Consider the following 18,131-nt stretch of genomic DNA (forward strand, 5'->3'; position numbering starts at 1 on the left):
ATCAACCACCGGTTATGTGTTTACACTTGCTGGAGGACCAATAAGTTGGAAGTCTACACTACAGTCTACAGTTGCATTATCAACCACAGAAGCCGAGTACATGGCTGTAACAGAGGCTGTAAAGGAGGCTATTTGGTTACAAGGTATGGCTAAAACCTTGGGGTTGGTTCAGGAGCATATTAACGTGTATTGTGATAGTCAAAGTGCTATTCATTTAGCAAAGAATCAAGTCTATCATGCATGTACAAAACATATCGACGTACGATTCCATTTTGTGCGGAAAATTATTGAAGAGGGGAAAATTTGTCTTCAGAAGATCAAGACTGCAGATAATCCCGCAGATATGATGACCAAGGTGGTAACAGCAACCAAGTTCGTACATTGTTTGAACTTGATTAATATCCTGCAAGTTTAACAGTTGAAGAAGGCACTATCAAGTATTGTTGTCAAAGGCAGAAAGAATTGTGTGAAGATAAGATTATCCTAATCAAATCTTCAAGGTGGAGATTATTGGAACCCACCCACATTGTTTGAAAAGTCAAAAAGGGTGGGCACCGAAAGTAGAAAGTAAGATTGGTTGGCAAGTTGGGTTAAAAGTTGGCATGGGATAATTGCAATTTTAGTCCCTAATTGTATAGGGACATTGCAAGTTGATCCTTAAACCTCAACTATAAATAGGCCTAACCATTTCTTACTTTCTTCATCCCACACTTGCCATTCTCTACTTAAGGCAATTGTTCTCTCTCCCTATTTGTAAACTTTCACTTGTATTTTTGGAGTGAAATATATTTGGTAGTGCCCGAGGACGTAGGCAAAATTTGCTGAACCTCGTTAAAATTCTAGTGTTCTTTATTTTTGTTCTGCATATTTTGCAAGTGTCATTGTAGTGATTTATTGTGCTATTAAATTACGATAGAGGGATATTCTGGCTAGGAAAGATCTGGTATGTAAGCGATCCTCGTGATCCACCTCTCTTTCCTGGGAATTGAACTTAGTGTGATTTTTCAGTACAATAATTTTACTCTTTCACACGTTTCCGCGCAACACTAACCATGTGGGCTGGTGTACACATGGAAAACTTCTTGTTTTTCTCTACTTGATTAATTATTCTTCATTTTTTTTATGTAAAAAGATTCTATTTCAGCTCGTTAGCTCCGTAAATTACGCTGTTCTGAACCTAGGAATTGAGATGTTTCCATAAGCATTCCCATTTCTTCAATTAATGCAACAATAATATGTCTGTGGGGAGTAAGACCGAAAACAAGATTAATGTTATCAAGACATGATAATGGCTTGTGTGTTCGGATAATCTGACCAAAGGAGAATCAATCATAGAACTGGCAAGAAACTTCTGATCTATAATCAATGCTACATACTGTCCCATGCTTGCATGGCATGCACATGTCAGTTTTGTTTTTTTAATATATGGATTCTAAAGACAATGTTCAAAGATCTGAAAGAGGGGCTTCTATATTATTATGCTTTGTGAGAATTTAGACCGGAGACAAGTTTTGGTGAACCTGTAGCAAATTAAGTTTATTATTAGAATAATGAGGAGAAAACAAGGAACCTTCCGACGCCATTTGCTGCAAACTGTAGTGTCCTAGGAACCCAAGTTAATGCTTTGATTTGATGTGATCGAATATGAAAAAAGTAGCTGCACTTTGAGGCCAGGAGATTTGAATATGCAACTCAATAGTCCAAAATCACGACAATTGTTATAATGGTTTTTGTTACAGGGATGTGGAATCCGGCCATGGACCCATCTGATTTGTTAGGTTAAAGACCTAATCAATTTTACGGATGTGATATGGGTTTGTTTGTTCATTTCCAAAGCTTGGAAACCGGTTTCCAAGGTTGCACGGATTTATTGTTATTATTATTATTATTATTTTAATTGAGTAAAAAAGCCTAAGGAAAAGAAAGAGAGTGAGAGATGAATATAATGGACACATGAGTGAAAGCTAAGGAGAGTAAAGATGAGAATTCCAAAAGATGGCGAATTGCATGGAAAAGCATGCGAAATCCTGTATAAGGAAAGCATGTCGTTGTTTTGTCAATTCCAATCTAGGGAGCTCCTATTAACATGGGAGTGTCGTCAGAGTCAACTCAAATCTGGGAGAAGATAACATTTTGTAGAAATTTGTTCGTCCAATCACAGATTTAATTGAATTATTAGTGCATGTGGATAAAATAGCATCCAAACAACTGAATTTATTATTATTCTCAAAAAATTTAATGGACCGAAAGTGTGAAATGAAAATGATTGTTCAGAAAATTGGATAGGAAATGGTCACTCTTACTACCAATATTGATTATTTTCCCCTACTTTTTGCACTTTATTGACTACAAACATATAAAGGTTGTATGTTAGTTTGTGAGGCAAAAATAATTAAATTAGTAAATTATGTATAGTAGGTGATTGGGTTTTGGTTTGGATTCGTAAATCGTGGCGGTGCTTTCGGTTCACACCATGTCACGGGTTTCAAACACAATCTTGAAGCTGAATCCTCAAGGGTAAGACAGACATTTGGCTGCACCATCTGAACGTGATAAAAGTAAAGCCTGAAATAAAAAACCGCCTTACATTCCATTATTTAAGTTCTCTTTCAACTCCACCATCTTCACCATTTTTCTCACTTTTTTGCCCTTTTGGTTTCACCCTCACTGACCAATGGGACAAAAATCGAGAAACAACCGTCTGTTTCACTCCTCCATTATTCTTCTCCTAGTTTCTCTCTCCGCCGCTTTATCCTCTCCTTTCCAGCTCCAAACCCTACTCCCCCGCCCTCTCCCTTCAGCACCCACCCTCTCATGGCAGGACTCCGAACCCGAATCTAATTCCCTTCAAGAAACCTCCCAGCTCGACCCTCTTAGTTCCAACACCACATTGGAAGTGCAGCTGGAATTGCACCATGTAGACGCTTTATCTTCGGAAGATACTCCGGAGCTACTCTTCGACTTACGACTCCAACGGGACGCGCTGCGGTCTGGAACTATATACTCTCTTGTCTCCAAAGCTGTTGCGCGGAACCCTCCACGCGCCGCCGGTAGGCGTTCTGGGTTCAGTAGTTCTATTATTTCTGGACTCGCTCAAGGTAGTGGAGAGTACTTCACGCGCCTAGGTGTGGGTACTCCTACGAGGAATCTTTATATGGTACTTGACACTGGTAGCGACGTGGTTTGGGTCCAGTGTTCACCTTGCAAGAGTTGCTACTCTCAATCCGACCCAATTTTTGACCCGACTAAATCAACTTCTTTCTCCGGTATTCCTTGTGGATCCTCACTTTGCCGTAGCTTAGATTCATCGGGATGTAATCAACGCCGGATGTGTCTTTATCAAGTATCCTACGGCGACGGTTCTGTTACTTTCGGCGACTTCTCCACTGAAACACTGACGTTTAGAAGAACCACGGTGGGACGCGTGGCACTCGGTTGCGGTCACGACAATGAAGGCTTGTTTGTTGGTGCGGCAGGTTTATTAGGTCTTGGTAGAGGGAGATTATCGTTCCCCTCCCAAACTGGTAGCCGGTTCAACCGGAAGTTCTCTTACTGTTTGGTCGACCGATCGGCTTCGTCTAAACCATCCTCCCTGGTTTTCGGTGACGCCGCCATTCCTCGAGGCGCTCTGTTCACTCCCTTATTAACAAACCCAAAGCTCGACACTTTCTACTACGTTGAACTGCTCGGGATCAGCGTCGGTGGTACACGTGTCCCCAAGATCTCACCTTCCTTGTTCAAAATGGATCAAGACGGTAACGGAGGGTCATTATCGACTCAGGCACATCCGTAACTCGCTTGACTCAACCCGCTTACACGGCAATGAGGGATGCATTCCGTCTCGGAGCTACGAATCTGAAGCGGGCGCCTGATTTCTCTTTATTTGACACGTGCTTTGACTTGTCAGGGCAGACTTCCGTTAAGGTACCGACTCTGGTGTTGCATTTTAGAGGAGCTGACTTGTCATTGCCGGCGACCAACTATTTGATCCCGGTAGATAGCAGCGGGACTTTTTGCTTTGCTTTCGCGGGTACAATGAACGGGTTGTCCATCATTGGAAATATCCAGCAACAAGGTTTCCGGGTTGCATATGATTTAGCGGGTTCTCGTGTCGGGTTTTCTCCCCGTGGATGCGCCTAAAAATGGTGGTGCTTTTAATTTTTATATTAAGGGACAAAGCTTTATCCCTATCTCTATTTTATTTTCCTTGGATATTTTTGGGTGAGGGTAAGAAAGGAAGAAACATAATGTTTTCATAGATAAGAATGTAAGGGAAAGTTGGTGATCACGAAAGGCGGGTTGCTGGTTAGAGGTAGAGAATGTCGTTCGGCGGGTTTTCAGTTTTCACGTGTTGTCCGTTGTACTTTTGAAACAAAAGAAATGGCATGTCCAAGAAAGTATATATATTTTTAATTTTTAATTTAATAAAATAATATATTAATAATAGATTAATGGAATCATCCTTAAAATAAGATTTTGTTGATGAGCATGGTGATTGTCGTAATAAGGCAATATTTTATTTATCTAATTTATTAAATTAATTGCAATTTGTTGCATAACCAACAATTATTTTGTTTCTCATGGTTAGGGTTGGATGGAAAGATGATTCATTCTCCTATGAGCATTGATCTTGGAATATTAGGTCGCCATCAAAAGGGGCAAAAGTTGAAGTATAAAGAGAAATTGGGACAAGTGACGGGTGCTGTGCTACCATAATAATTCATCCAACGATGGGGTTGGCACATATATCAAAGGGGTGGTTTTAGTTTTGGACATGGCAAAAACATTTTACTTAAATTGTAATTTTTATTCAAAAACAATAATAAATTTTTAACAATAAAATCAAATAAAATATTTAATTAAACTCCCATTTGCCTCACTATTAAATTCTACAAATTTGCACGCAAATGAAAGGGTGGTGGTGAGTCACACCAAAGCTTTAGAGTTTAATGTGCGAAAGTCAGAGTCAGTGGTATGTGCAAAATAATGTAGGAACAATGATTTGGTTTAATTTAATTTGAGATGATAAGTCACGGCGTCGAATTTGTTAATTAGCAGCACATGATTCAAAGTTAGAAAAGGTAGAGAAAATAAAGCAAAAGTTTCAATTCTTAAGGATGTCATGTTGGCACTACCGGTGTCTTCCCTCCACCATTTTTGGTTTTCCTTCATTATCAACTACCTTCCCCCATCTTTTCATTGTCTAACACACTTTTGACATTTGGATGCATGCATATATATATATATTTAGTTTGACTCTGCAAATGAGTTGGTATTTGACAAAATTCACCTTAGCTCCACTTTCATGAACTACAAATGAAAATTTTCCAAGGAAGATTCCATGTTGACATCACAATATACAAAAAAAAAATATTTAAATTAAGATTTTAATTCATATTATCCACACCCAAAAAAAAAATCGATGCTAAGAAATAGATTTTGAAGTATGATGCATAAATACAGTTTATATTTTGTTCAAAAAAATAAATACAGTTTATATTTAAAACTCTAGTTGGGGTGGGACTTCCATTTTCCAAACAGTGTCCCACTCTGATCTAAAACCTCCACCACATCCTTGATGTATTACAGGTTTTCCCTCAGCTAGTGCATAGGCACTAGATTCATCCCATTCTTCTTCACCATTATTGAGTGGTCCTTGGATAAGGCGTCTAGTTGCATCTTCCCTAGGATTTGATCAACTCACCGTTTCTAACCACCCATATCCGCCATTGTTTTAATAGCCCAGAGCCTATCACTTTCTTTTTATATTGTGCCACCCTAATTTCACCCTGAAAGGATTATGTTTAGACTTATGAGTCTTTGATCCCCAAGTCTACCACCGTGCTTTTCTGTTTTGGCCGTCTTCCAATTAATGAGGTCTAGTTTCGAGTTATACGCCTTGTATTGTAGGCGAAAGCAAGTTAGCTTTCTAACCACTAAGTTCAGTTCTCATTTTTTGTCCACAATCAAATTGTAGTTTGGCTTTGTTACCCTCTTTGTGTCAGTGGGAAACCCAAGATCTCTCTCTAAACCCTCAAACTCTCAATGCAAAGGGCGTTGCAAATAGTATAATAATCCATCACAATGTTTACTTTTTCTTTGGGATTAAGACAAAGGCATATATATGTTTGGTTACATGAAGGTGAATTTTATGTTTGTTCATTTGTTAACTATGAATTGCCTATTGCCTTAGTTTTTAATTCATCAAAGAACTGAACTGATCATAAATATGTTTGGAAGTTGTCCTTTTAGTTTTTCTCCATTTGATATTGCATGTAGTCTAGTCCCCAACTACTGAGTATGTATTTTGTTATATTTGAGGAAGGTTTCCCAATACTAATTCAGCATTTCTGATCTGGCACGGGGAATTGTGGATTTGAACAGAGGTGGCATGTCTAGCTGTTTATGCTGGGACATATATTAGAATCATTGGTTCATTCCCATTTGAGTTTGGTTCTTGGGACATATTTGGAGTTTAAAAAGTTGCATAATTTCACAAGAAATGCGCGGAATAGTGGCTTCATATACAGGTAGGAAAGGCTGATAGAGATTGTCTAATTAGCCATAACTATTTTAGATTTTATAGGCTTCATTATTTCTATTCACCCCTCTAATAGCCTGTACAGTGTAACAGGTTGCTGACCAAGGTTAATAGTGCGGCTTTTGTACTTAAATAATACAAAAATTAAAATTAATAACTGAAACGGCATGCCCACTAGATTATTTACTAAAATGGTATTCTTTTTCTGGTGCCGTCTGTTAAATTGACTACACCAAACTGAAATGTAATGATCTAAAGTATTCAGGAACTTGATATGAAATTTACCATTTTGAGTGACAAATGTGGCTAATTGCCTTCTAAGCCCCCCTTATTTATTATTTTCTTCTTATTTCTCTTCAACTCACTACATTGTGTTTAAACAAGCCCTCAATCTATTTTTGTAATTAAATAAGCTCTTAACCTATGATTTTTATTCATAAAACCCTTTATTTTAATATTAAAATAAATATATTTTACCCAAAGTAAAGCTATTTAAAAAAATATAAACTAATTCACATTTTATGTTTATGTGAATTTGATGAGAATAATTTATTAAATAAAAAAAAATTAAAATTTCTTGAGAGTGCTTAAATGCATGATATTCTTAACTACTCTTTTGAAAATTTTGATTACTTTTTTAGATTTTATGTTGATGTTAAAAGTGTATATAAAATTTATTGCATCAACAAAAAATTAAGATAAGAGCTTGAAATTCAAAATACATTTACTTTAATATTAAAATAAAGGGCTTTTATGAGTAAAAAATATTGGTTAAGAGCTTATTTAACTATAAAAATAAGTTGAGTGCTTATTTAAACACAATGTAATGACTTAAAAAAGAATAAAAATAAAATAATAAATAAGGAAGGCTTAGAAGAAAATTAATGTTTGGTGCTGCAATACTATTAGGAGGCACACTTTCACCTTTTTTTCAGCAGCCGGTTATTTATTTATCTTTGTTTAGACACAAGTACATTTATGTTTGTAGAACAAATTTAGCTGTCTGTTTTGCTCTGCAAGTGGTCCCAAAGTGGTGTACTAGTTTCTCCAATTTCACATGCCGAAGGCTGGTTCTGTTTTCTAATGAATTGGTTTTTGTGCAAAAGAGTGTTTCAATGCCTTTGAATGCTAGTACTGCCGATGGGATTTCATTTTTTTTTTTGGCCTCATGCAGAGCAGATCTAGCTGCCCCAAATAATTTGACATCTTAATATGTGTTTTTAACGATTTCTTGTTGGACAGTGCCACAGTGGGCATATACTCTTTGTTCAACATGTAAAACAATGGTACACAATGGGTGCCCCACTTGTAGTAGACAGGAGCTTTGTGATATTTAGAAGTGTTCAAATGGTTAGTTTGATTAATATTTTAATCGAATTACCCAAAATATTAAAATTTTTAACTGTTAACTAAATCAAAATTTTTTCAAATACATTAACCGTACCGAAATATTTCGGTTAATTTAGTCAGTTTTACAGTTATATAGCCTAGAAGTTAGGGGGGAATGACAGGAAACTCATTTGGGAAGGCACCCCGAGAAGTGTAAGAGGTTGCCATGAATCATGAGAGAAAATCATGCAACGTAACTTCGGTGGGACAGGAAAGAGTTGAAGCTACGAGTATGGAGATGGATACGGAAAGAACAACAAACCCAGGAGGAGGTGCATGCATACCCAATCTCTGTAGTTAAAATGCCAAGCTGGATCCCTGCTTCACATCCCCATAATACTTCTTATATATTCTTGTAATATTTAAATTAGCTTGCAGTTAACATTGGAGGCTTAAATCTTTTTATAACTAGACAATAAGCTTAATCTCTGTATAACTATTGAGACGTGGAATCTAAATCTAGTTGAAGAAGCTCAAAAGATGACAATATAAACTAGTTGACTTAATTCCTACCATTTCAATGTTTACTTTTGTTCTTTTCAGAACGAAGATGAAGCTCAAAAGGCCTACCAAGACTCACTTCATATACCTAACCTGAGTGAGAAGTGACATCGAAATTGACCACAGATGAGGACTCCTGATCTATTTCCTTGGCTCCCACGTTTCAACGTACAATTCAAAAGCCTATCCATTTGAGGAACTTTAACATCACTAAGCAGCCGACATGTGAGCTGTCTGTGGCCTATGGTGAAACCGGAAATCCTTCCTCTTGTCTGTAGAATTGTTATTGGACAGCAATTTGATCACTTGATTTCCTATATTTATAGTTTAAAAATATTAAGCTAGTTTTACTGTATTTGCAGCAAATGAAAGAAACAAATCAATCCCAGAGATGCGGAATCAGCATACGTAATTGGCACGGTATCTTAAAACAGACAGGAACTTCAACTTAAACACACTTTAACAACAGCGAATGAAAAGAAACTCATGTCTTTACTACAAATTTCAAAAAACCAACAAAAAACATCTTGATAAACAATTGAAATGATTGTGAACCTCTAACTAAGTGGCATTTTGTAAAGTACCATAAAGAATAGAGAATCGCATCAAAGGGAGGAGAAGAAAGAATAGACCATTGTCATTCTGCTGGGCCATTTAAGACCTAGCATTTAGCAATGCATGCAAAGTAATAGAAGGTATGTGCAACTACTTAACTAGCAACTAACAAAACCAACATTCTCTAATGATGTTCATCACTATTAAAAGTGTTTTGGGATAGCATTTTCATAGCCCAGTAAGCTCATCAAGATGTCGATCCATGATCTGAGAGAGTGTCTCCAGAAATGCAGCTTCACTTGTGCCAGGAAGCACGGAATCCTGTGCCTCTTGGGCCATTTGCTCAATTGCAGATTCCTCCTTCAAGTTCTCCCTGCACATTACACTTCCAATCGCAAAGGGAGTGAACCCTCTCACCGCACCCTTTTTGAGGAGCATGGTGGAGATACGGAGGGTGCGTGCGCACTCTGGTGGCATATCCCATCCAAGGGATTTCAAAAGGGAAATATCTTCTTCAGCATCCAATGATTTTATATATTCAAGTGTCTCAGGCGAGTAGGATTGACGAGCTTGAGGCCAATACAGCCAGTCAAATGTGCAATCTTCAAACTATGGAAACAGAAAACTTGATTAATGTTTATGCTTCAAGAAACAGCAAAGATGATATGAGAAAAATACAGAAAACACCCAAAAACAGAGAAAAAAAAGAAGATAGAATTTGAGCTTTTGAATGAATGAAACAAAAATGACAAAGTTTAATGATACACTCATAAACTCTATACAAGATGGAAAACCCCCCCAAGAAAATTTTGGCACAGAATCAGAATGGTAGCATCACTGAGCTTGCTAGATAGTTTAAAATTAGCCCATCAGTGAACCATAATAATTTTAGTAGTATATTGGAGCCTCTTGACTCAGTAAGATCTAATACAAGTTCAATAACCTTCTAATCATGAATCTATTTCAAGTTAAATCCACAGTTGAATTCAAACTATCCTCGGTACTGTGTTTAACATTTACAATCTAAAGGATGAACCTAGAAACAAAAATAACAAGAACAGAGTTAAGGGTAAAGTAGTAAAAAACGGAAAACAAGGATTGTAGTAAATTACAAATTATCAGTGAGCAAACTTACGCTTTCAGGTAAGCAATAGCCATGGTCAATTGGAACCAGCACTGTTTGCCCATCTTCATCTTTGCTCAATAAAATATTTCCAGCATGCCTATCAACATTAGCCAATCTTATATCCAACACAGTGATTTTATGTACTTGCTCAACTGGAAAAGACCCAGGACCCATATCCTCACAACTTCCATTGTTTTCCACAAACATCTGCAATGACCCAATCTTGACAATTGCTAAATCAGCTGGATTGTTGAACCCAGCATGCAAACACTTGACCAGAGCAGTAGGAAGAACCCCAGCAAAACCCTTCTCCTCACATCCTTTAGGATGATCCAAGAAATACGCAGCTACTTCCCTGAATGCTCCTTCTCCAACTCGTGTACCCTTTTTCAGCCCTTCACCATCTGGTGACGCTGGTAATTTTCGAGGATTATTAACAGCTAAAGGCTCCTCGTCAATTGGCTTAAAAACAGAAACAAACTTTTGGCCTAATGAATCTTGCATGAAATAGACTCCTCCAGTACCCTCCACAGACCTGATTGGAAATTTTGCATTGTACAATCCATCAAATGTGGAGTTAATCATATCAACAATGACCGAAGGTAATTCAAACTTGGGATTAACAATAACAGGCTCTAATACAAAATCCCTATCAGGAGGCTTTCTTGGTTCAACCTCCCTGTCAACTTCATATCTTCTACAAGAATTCTCTTCATCACCAACATCATATTCTAGCTTGCGTTTCAATTCTGGTGCCACAATAGACAACTCGAAATTCTTAGCAACAGGCTTAGCCCTAAGTTTGGCAGATTTCCGAACCAATAAATGCAATACAGCACTGTTGTGCGTACATAGATCATCAATGAGCCTCTGATCCTCTAATCGCTCCCCATCACAAACAACTTCTTGGTCATCAAAATCAGAAAAACCTTTCTCCCTCTTAGCAATCTGCTCCTTCACATAACCAACATCACGCCCTCGTTCGACATGAAAGGTAAATTCTTTCCCAGCTGTAGTCTTAACATGAATGACCTGGAGATCAGAAAGCCTAAGAACCAAGTGTAGAACATTTCCATCGTTCACTCCATAGTCACGAACAAGTGAATTGCTCCGCGCCAGCTCCCGGCCTCCACAAACCAACTTCTGATTCTTCACAACAAAACCTTTAAAGGTTTGAATGCGTAGCTTCAAGGATTCAATAGAATCCGATTCCAGAACCCGCATTGGAATCATTGATTCGGAAAGGGCCAGATAAATCCAAATTGATTCGTTTTCACAAAGACCCAATTCAGGATTCATGTGATCAGGAGGGATCAAAGGTTCATTTCGAACCGGGACAACAGCAAGACCAGCCGAAGACATGGTTGACAGTGAAAATTTGAAGAACAAAGATTTTCCAACACTCTAAAATTGAATGCTAAAAAGTCTTAAACTATCTGTACAGATCCACAATAATTTCCCCCACATCTCTTTTTTTGTACAATCTAAACGGTTCTATACAAAGAATAAAAGAAAAAAAATCCAATCCTACAAAAAATTGAAACCCTAGGAATCAAAAGCGAATCCCAGGCTCAATTCATCTTGGTTTGCAAGATTAAAGATTAGAGATTGAATGTACGGAAAGTATTATAATGACATAAAAAGAAGAGATTTCTTACCAGAAAGGAGCGAAGAGAAGGGAAGATGCTTATGTCAAATTTAGGAAATTAGTTTAGGTGAGAGAGAGAGAAAATGGAATTGCAGAAAAGGAAGACGCGTGTAGCCGTCGTCCTTTTATAGGTAACGCGGAAAAACTTGTACTACTATTGGCTTTTCTCAGTTTTGACCAACTGGCTTTATACACGTATAAATTTCTTCTCAAGCATTACTTTAGGTACAAGGCAATTCGATTTTTGGTATTTCTCTTTATTCGGCTCTGCTTAATTAAAACCAAAATCTTGGACTAATTTCTAAATTACCAATCTTTTATGATTTTTTTAAATATATAATTCATGCCTATAATTTTTATTTTTTTATTGAAGTTTACGTGAATTTATTTTAAACCTTTTTAAATATTTGTTTCCCTAGAGTTTCAAAATTTTAGGTAATTTTCCTTTTTCCAAGTTATTCAAAATCTTTTGTATTTGATTCACTTGGTTTGACTCGGGTGAAGTCAAAATTTTTTTAGAAGGCAAAATTAAATTATATATTTTTATGGTAGTAAAAATATAATTTTGTCATTTTAATGGTTTATATTTTTATAATTTTTAAAAGATTAAATTTAATTTTATCATTTTTGTGAGAGTTAAAATGTAATTTTACCATTTCTAATTTAAAATTTAAAAAATTATAAAAGACCTAAATAAAAATATTTTATATTAGGGAGACCCTGTCAATCCCCTAGATCTACCACTGGTTTAACTATAAAATACTTTAATTTATATTTTATATTTTTATATTATCATAATAGTGTTAATATATTTCTACCAAAAAAAATGTTGATTTATTATACAAAATTAGTGATACATATTTATATAGATACATGTATTCTTTTAAACATTATTGTTTTATAATAAATTTTTATCCACGAAATTCTAATCGGCTAAAAATATGTAAATAAAATATTATACATATTAAAATGATGCACTTTTAAAGTATTTCGATTTCAATTTTTTTTTAAATTTTTGATATTTTAAAATTTCGAAATTCATTATTATTTTGCGTGTTTTTTTAAATAAAATATATAAATTGAATAATGGAAATGTTAAAAAGGTTGTATCATTTGCTTTAGTTTGGGTCAAAAAAGCAAAGAGATGAAGATTTAAAAACAATAAAATTCCAAGGAAAGACAGATGTGCGTTGTACCAATTAGTTAATTAAGAAGTCGGAAGTTGACATTTGAAAAATTGAATGAAACGAAATTTCCAAGGCTTTTCGCAGCCCCGTAGTGACTCATGAATGATGTGGTAAGCCAATCGTCTAGATGGATTCTTGTTCAACTTCTTTTTTAAATATGTGGATGGTGGAGTCTGAACACAAAGAAGAGATCCAACGACTACACTTTCTCACAGACTTTCTGGATTTCTAACTCTTGTTTTACAATCATATCAGCTTAAATTTAAATATTCAAAGTTTTTAAATTTGTATTTTATAAACAGATTAAATATCTTAATTCGGGTCCAAATGAAGCACTTAAATAAAATTAGGGGTATATTCATTTACCTATATCAGTTCAAATGGTATTTCAATTTGATTTCTATTTTGATGATCTAAATTGAAATAACCGATTGTTTTAAACATAAAAAAATAGTTTTATATTTATACCAAGTGGCCCAACCCAAGTATCTAGTCCAAAAAATTTATGATAAAATACACCATATGTCACCTAATTATGGGTCATTTTCTCTTTTTGTCACTTAATTACAAATCTTTTAAAATTAGTTATCCAACTATGAATTTGTTTCTTTTTTGACTATTCAACTATGAATTTTTTTAAATTAGCTGTCTAACTAATCGAAATTTTTTTTGACCAATTTCGTTAATTGCACTAATAGGAGGGCGATGTGGCAATTAAAAAATTAGTCCTCAATCTTTACATATTATATCAATTTAGTCATAATTTTAAAAAATTAATCTTCAAAATTTACAAATGATCCTAATTCTAAAAAAAACATAAATATTTTCAAATATATATAATAATGAATTTAAAATTTATATTAATATTAAATAAAATAAAATAAAAACCTTTCGATCCCCTCTCCCGTTGACCCTTGTTACTTTATTAGCAAAACCCATAACTGAAATAGTTGAAACATGTTAAACAAAAATGGAATCCCTCAACTCAACCGTATGATTTCACAGTAACAAGCAGTTTTGATGGGCATCATTATCCACATATCTTTTCTGCTAACATTCAAAATGAACTTCCAAGTTAAAATCACGGTGCAGGATAAGGCAATTCCGTTTGATTGCCACTAAAATGTTTTCCGTAAAATAATTTCTGGAAAATGTTTTACTTTTCTATAAAATGATTTACTGGAAAATATTTTCTGGTGTTTGATTGAATCTGTGTAAAATATTTTCTGCTGTTTGGCAGGTTTCCTGAAAATATTTTCCAGAAAAGTTGTTTTTACCTATATTTTAAATTGTTTTTACATATATTGCAATAATTTATTTATAAATAAATAAATCAAATTAAATATATAATAATACTCAATTATTAAAATATAAAAGCATTGCAAACTACTTCCGAAATTTACTAATTAGTAGTGAATCAATTGTAGTAATCTCCTGATGAAATTATGCTCAGCATAAAAGCAATTTTTTTGTTGTCTTACAAACAACACAGATAGCATCATTATCAAATTTTAGCCACTCTCAAGTATAACCAATTCTTTAGCCAACCAATCTACATTATAACACAAAGCTAACTCCTATAAAATTTATCCCAATGCACATATTTACAGACATAAATATGTATATATGTATGCATTCAACAAATACATAACCATATGCATGCAATCAGCTATGTTATTTGAAAGCTACTACTAGATCAAGCATTGCCCCAATATTATAGGCTGCCATCCAATAGAGAGGAAAAAATACAAGCGAAGAACCCAGCTTTTTACCTAGACATATGGCGAAACGTGCTCACGCAACTGTTAAGAAAAAATCACTCATGGCCCAAAAAAGAATTTCATAGAACTAATGGTAAAATCAAAATGAATGATACATACAATCAAAATTTTCAACTGACATCTATTGATTTAATACAACCAGGTAAAGAGGCAGACAACCATCTGATATCTATGAAGCAAATGAACTAGCAATATGCTAGAAATATCAACAATTGCAATCAACAAAGGCAATAGGCTCCATTGAAGTCCCCAATTTAAATAGAAAAGAGCAGTATTCCAGAGAGTCTATTATGTTGCCATGATTTCCAATTATAACAGCAGTATTCCAGAGAGTCCCTCCATGATTTATATCCCTCTCAAGAATTGAGCTTATAATGACCATGTTATACTTGAGTGCAAATTCCTGAAGAAATTGTGTAGACTCCCCGTTAACAGGTTCTGCAAATTCACACCACCTCTTTTCTCATGTACAGAAGGCAAATGGCATCATCTATGCTTCCTGAACTTGCATCATAGACTCATTAATTTGCATTTTCAGAATATTATGCATCGATCAATAAAATTGACCATACCTGCAGCATAGTATGTTGACTCCTGAAGCACCAGCAGCATCAATTATTGGTCCTAATTTCAACTGATTATTGTGCATCAATTATCCCGAAAACTGATTATTGTTTTAGGCAGATAGAAAGATTAAAAGCACGAGGAAAAGAAAGACACCGCTATGTACCATATTCACTAACCATCTCAACTGTGCTACACTGATTTTTAAGGGAATATAAAATCAGAGTTGGGAGTAATCAGATGCAGTTTATGGTTAGTCACAGAAATCAAAGAAAGATAGAAGAAATGCTCAACTATCCATTCAAATTATGGTACTGCATAAGAGTCTTGAATAAATGGCAAAAAAAAAAACATAACTCAAACATCTTCTCATGCATGTCCTTGTGGTAATAAATAGAAATCATTTTATCAAAGAAAATACGTGGGGTGCTTTCAAATTATCAGAAAATAGTTTGACCCACAGCTCTTCAGCCTCTTCAAGTCTCTCATCCTCCGCTAAGGCATTCAATAAGGTGAAATACGTTCCCATTGTTCTTCTTTGACCTTTGCTTAACATCCACTTTATCACCTGCAAACCAAGTGCACTTTCCTAGACTTAACTCTTTTTAGTGTAGAAAGCCAAAAGAAAGGATAAAACTGAAGAGAAATGATTACCTGAATTATTCTCTTCCATTCTTGTTCGTTCTGTAGGATCTTCAATGCTTTCTTAACTGTAATTAGAGGGAACTCTAGTTCCCACGTAATAAATGAGTCGAGAGCCCCGTAAACTTCCTCCTTGACATTTGACAGTTGCTTAACCTACATAAGGATGGCCGATAATAGATGACTATTATCCCAAGATTGCTATAAAAAGAATCAAATCCGTGTCTATAATTACTTCGCAACGAGCTCACTCAGCTTAAGTCACTCATTCCAGAATCAGCAACCATTAACGATATTTGTTTTGCTAATATTTAACTTATAAAAGTTAAGATAGTAAAGCAAACAAGAACTTACACAAGTAACAAGCTTTGCTGATTTTGAGATAGTCCCAATTCTATTCCTTGATTCCTATACCCGAGGATACCGAGGTCTTGGACCTTTAGCAGCGCATACCTGAAAATTATTTCAGATTTACTAATTCACCAATAACACCATTAAAATTTCAAACTTCATACAGCATTCCCTTCTCTCTTTAGCGTTTAGGAGGAGACAATATATCTATACATGCGAAAATTTCAATTGAAAGCCTACCACGGTATTCCTAGGCCTCTGGTTAATTTTAACTGATTCCAATCTTTTAGTAACGAGTGGCAGAGCATATCTACAACAAAGCATCCTGATATAATGCAAAACCAAAAGGAAAAAAAGAAAGAAATTTTGATTAATTGTGGTAGCATTAGTTGCCATCCACTAAACAATTTTATTGCTTCAAGAAAATCTTAAAAGAAAAGGTTAAACTTATATATTCCAGCATTTTCTCAGCAACCAAACGCAATTGCTTAAACGAGACAGAACTGAAAGAGGAATACCGGTTATATCTTGAGGGTTTAAGAACCAGCAAATTTCAAGGTTGAGACTTGAGAGTTTGCTTCAGCGTTGTAGATGGAAGATTTTTTCTTTCCTTTTTTCGATGGTTTGATCAAAAAATGTAAACAATTGGTGGGCTCCGATTGTGCATAATATTAGCATTATGCTACACTTGAAAACATAAATAAAATCTTAATCAACAAAGTGAAGACAGATAAATTACAACCCGGAAAGCGGGAAAAAGAATAAGAAAAGACCTGGTAGAGTTGAGGCTTGAGATTTGCGCTCAAGAGGTGGTGAAGCGAAGTATACCCACAAATTGATCCATCTTTGAAACTTTGCTTTTCTTCTGTGCTTCCATTTTCTTTCCCAATTCCATCAGTTTTCTCAATTTTCGGATTCCCTCAATTATTGCTCCGAAATCAAAACATAGAAAAAAGGTTGATGAAAGCCGGTGTCTGGTGTTAAGAATCGGTGTTGGCTGATGGCAAGCAGAAGATCAGGTGTCAAGCGAAGGGGAAGGGCAAGGGGAAGGGAAAGGGAAAGGGAAGATCGGTGTCTAAAATTTTCCTGAAAATGTCTTACCGAATTAGAAACGGTAAGTCATTTTCCAAAATTTAACACTTCTTTTTCCCGTGTTTGTAATTGATTTTACATGGGGAAAATATTTTCAGCCAAACAAACACTAGAAAAGGCTGAAAACCTTTTCCGGAAAATATTTTACTACAATCAAACACACCCTAAATTTGGCTAAATTTGGATAGATGGTGTATTTAACTTTGAAGAGGTTAAAAATAGCGATAGCGGTGAAATTAGATACTATAACCTTGATATTAGAAACAACGATAAAATATGTGTTTAAATTCAAACGCAACTGTAACAGTTTGATAAGAGTAGAAAATGATTATTAAGGACATTAAATTAGAAAGTAAATATAATAGAAGTTTTTTAAATTATTTTACTTTTACAAAATTATTAAAAATATGTTAATTTATAAATTTATTTAATAAAATATTAAAATGTAACTTATGATATTTTATTACAAATATTTTAATTAATTATATAATTAATTATTATAAAAATCCACTTAAAAATAATATTTAATATCATGAAAATACAAACAATATTATTATAATGAAACATTGTTTTTAAATTTAATAAAACTAAAATTTTAAATATAAAAGAGATTGGGATAAAAGATAAAATGAGAAAAAAAAAGCGACAAAAAGGTCAAAGCATACCTGCGTTGAACCCACTACCAATTTTCTCACCAGTGAAAAAATTCCATTTCTACTGGTGTTGTATGGCATTTAACACATTGGTGCTGTGC

General features: G+C 34.9%; 1 protein-coding gene and 2 pseudogenes across 1 annotated transcript; 1 reads left to right on the forward strand and 2 right to left on the reverse strand.

The window, feature by feature from the left end:
- Nucleotides 1–2,201: 2,201 nt before the first annotated feature.
- On the forward strand, nucleotides 2,202–4,446 carry LOC107952960 (aspartyl protease family protein 2-like; annotated as a pseudogene).
- A 4,458-nt stretch (nucleotides 4,447–8,904) lies between these two features.
- On the reverse strand, nucleotides 8,905–11,924 carry LOC107952959 (phosphatidylinositol 4-kinase gamma 4). The gene is made up of 2 exons (XM_016888168.2): nucleotides 10,122–11,924; nucleotides 8,905–9,595 (listed from the first exon to the last, which is right to left on the reverse strand). The coding sequence occupies exons 1-2, from the start codon at nucleotides 11,472–11,474 to the stop codon at nucleotides 9,215–9,217; spliced, it is 1,734 nt and encodes a 577-aa protein (XP_016743657.2). The 5' UTR covers nucleotides 11,475–11,924; the 3' UTR covers nucleotides 8,905–9,214.
- A 2,902-nt stretch (nucleotides 11,925–14,826) lies between these two features.
- On the reverse strand, nucleotides 14,827–17,408 carry LOC107955825 (pentatricopeptide repeat-containing protein At4g21190-like; annotated as a pseudogene).
- Nucleotides 17,409–18,131: the final 723 nt, after the last annotated feature.

This window comes from Gossypium hirsutum, chromosome A07, assembly GCF_007990345.1.
Source record: "Gossypium hirsutum isolate 1008001.06 chromosome A07, Gossypium_hirsutum_v2.1, whole genome shotgun sequence".
Lineage (NCBI taxonomy): Eukaryota > Viridiplantae > Streptophyta > Magnoliopsida > Malvales > Malvaceae > Gossypium > Gossypium hirsutum.

Coding starts and splice junctions, on each gene's coding strand:
- LOC107952959 (XM_016888168.2), bottom strand. CDS start 11,474: ATGTCTTCGGCTGGTCTTGCTGTTGTCCCGGTTCGAAATGAACCTTTG. Junction 9,596..10,121: donor GCTATTGCTTACCTGAAAGC/GTAAGTTTGCTC, acceptor CTGTTTCCATAG/TTTGAAGATTGCACATTTGA.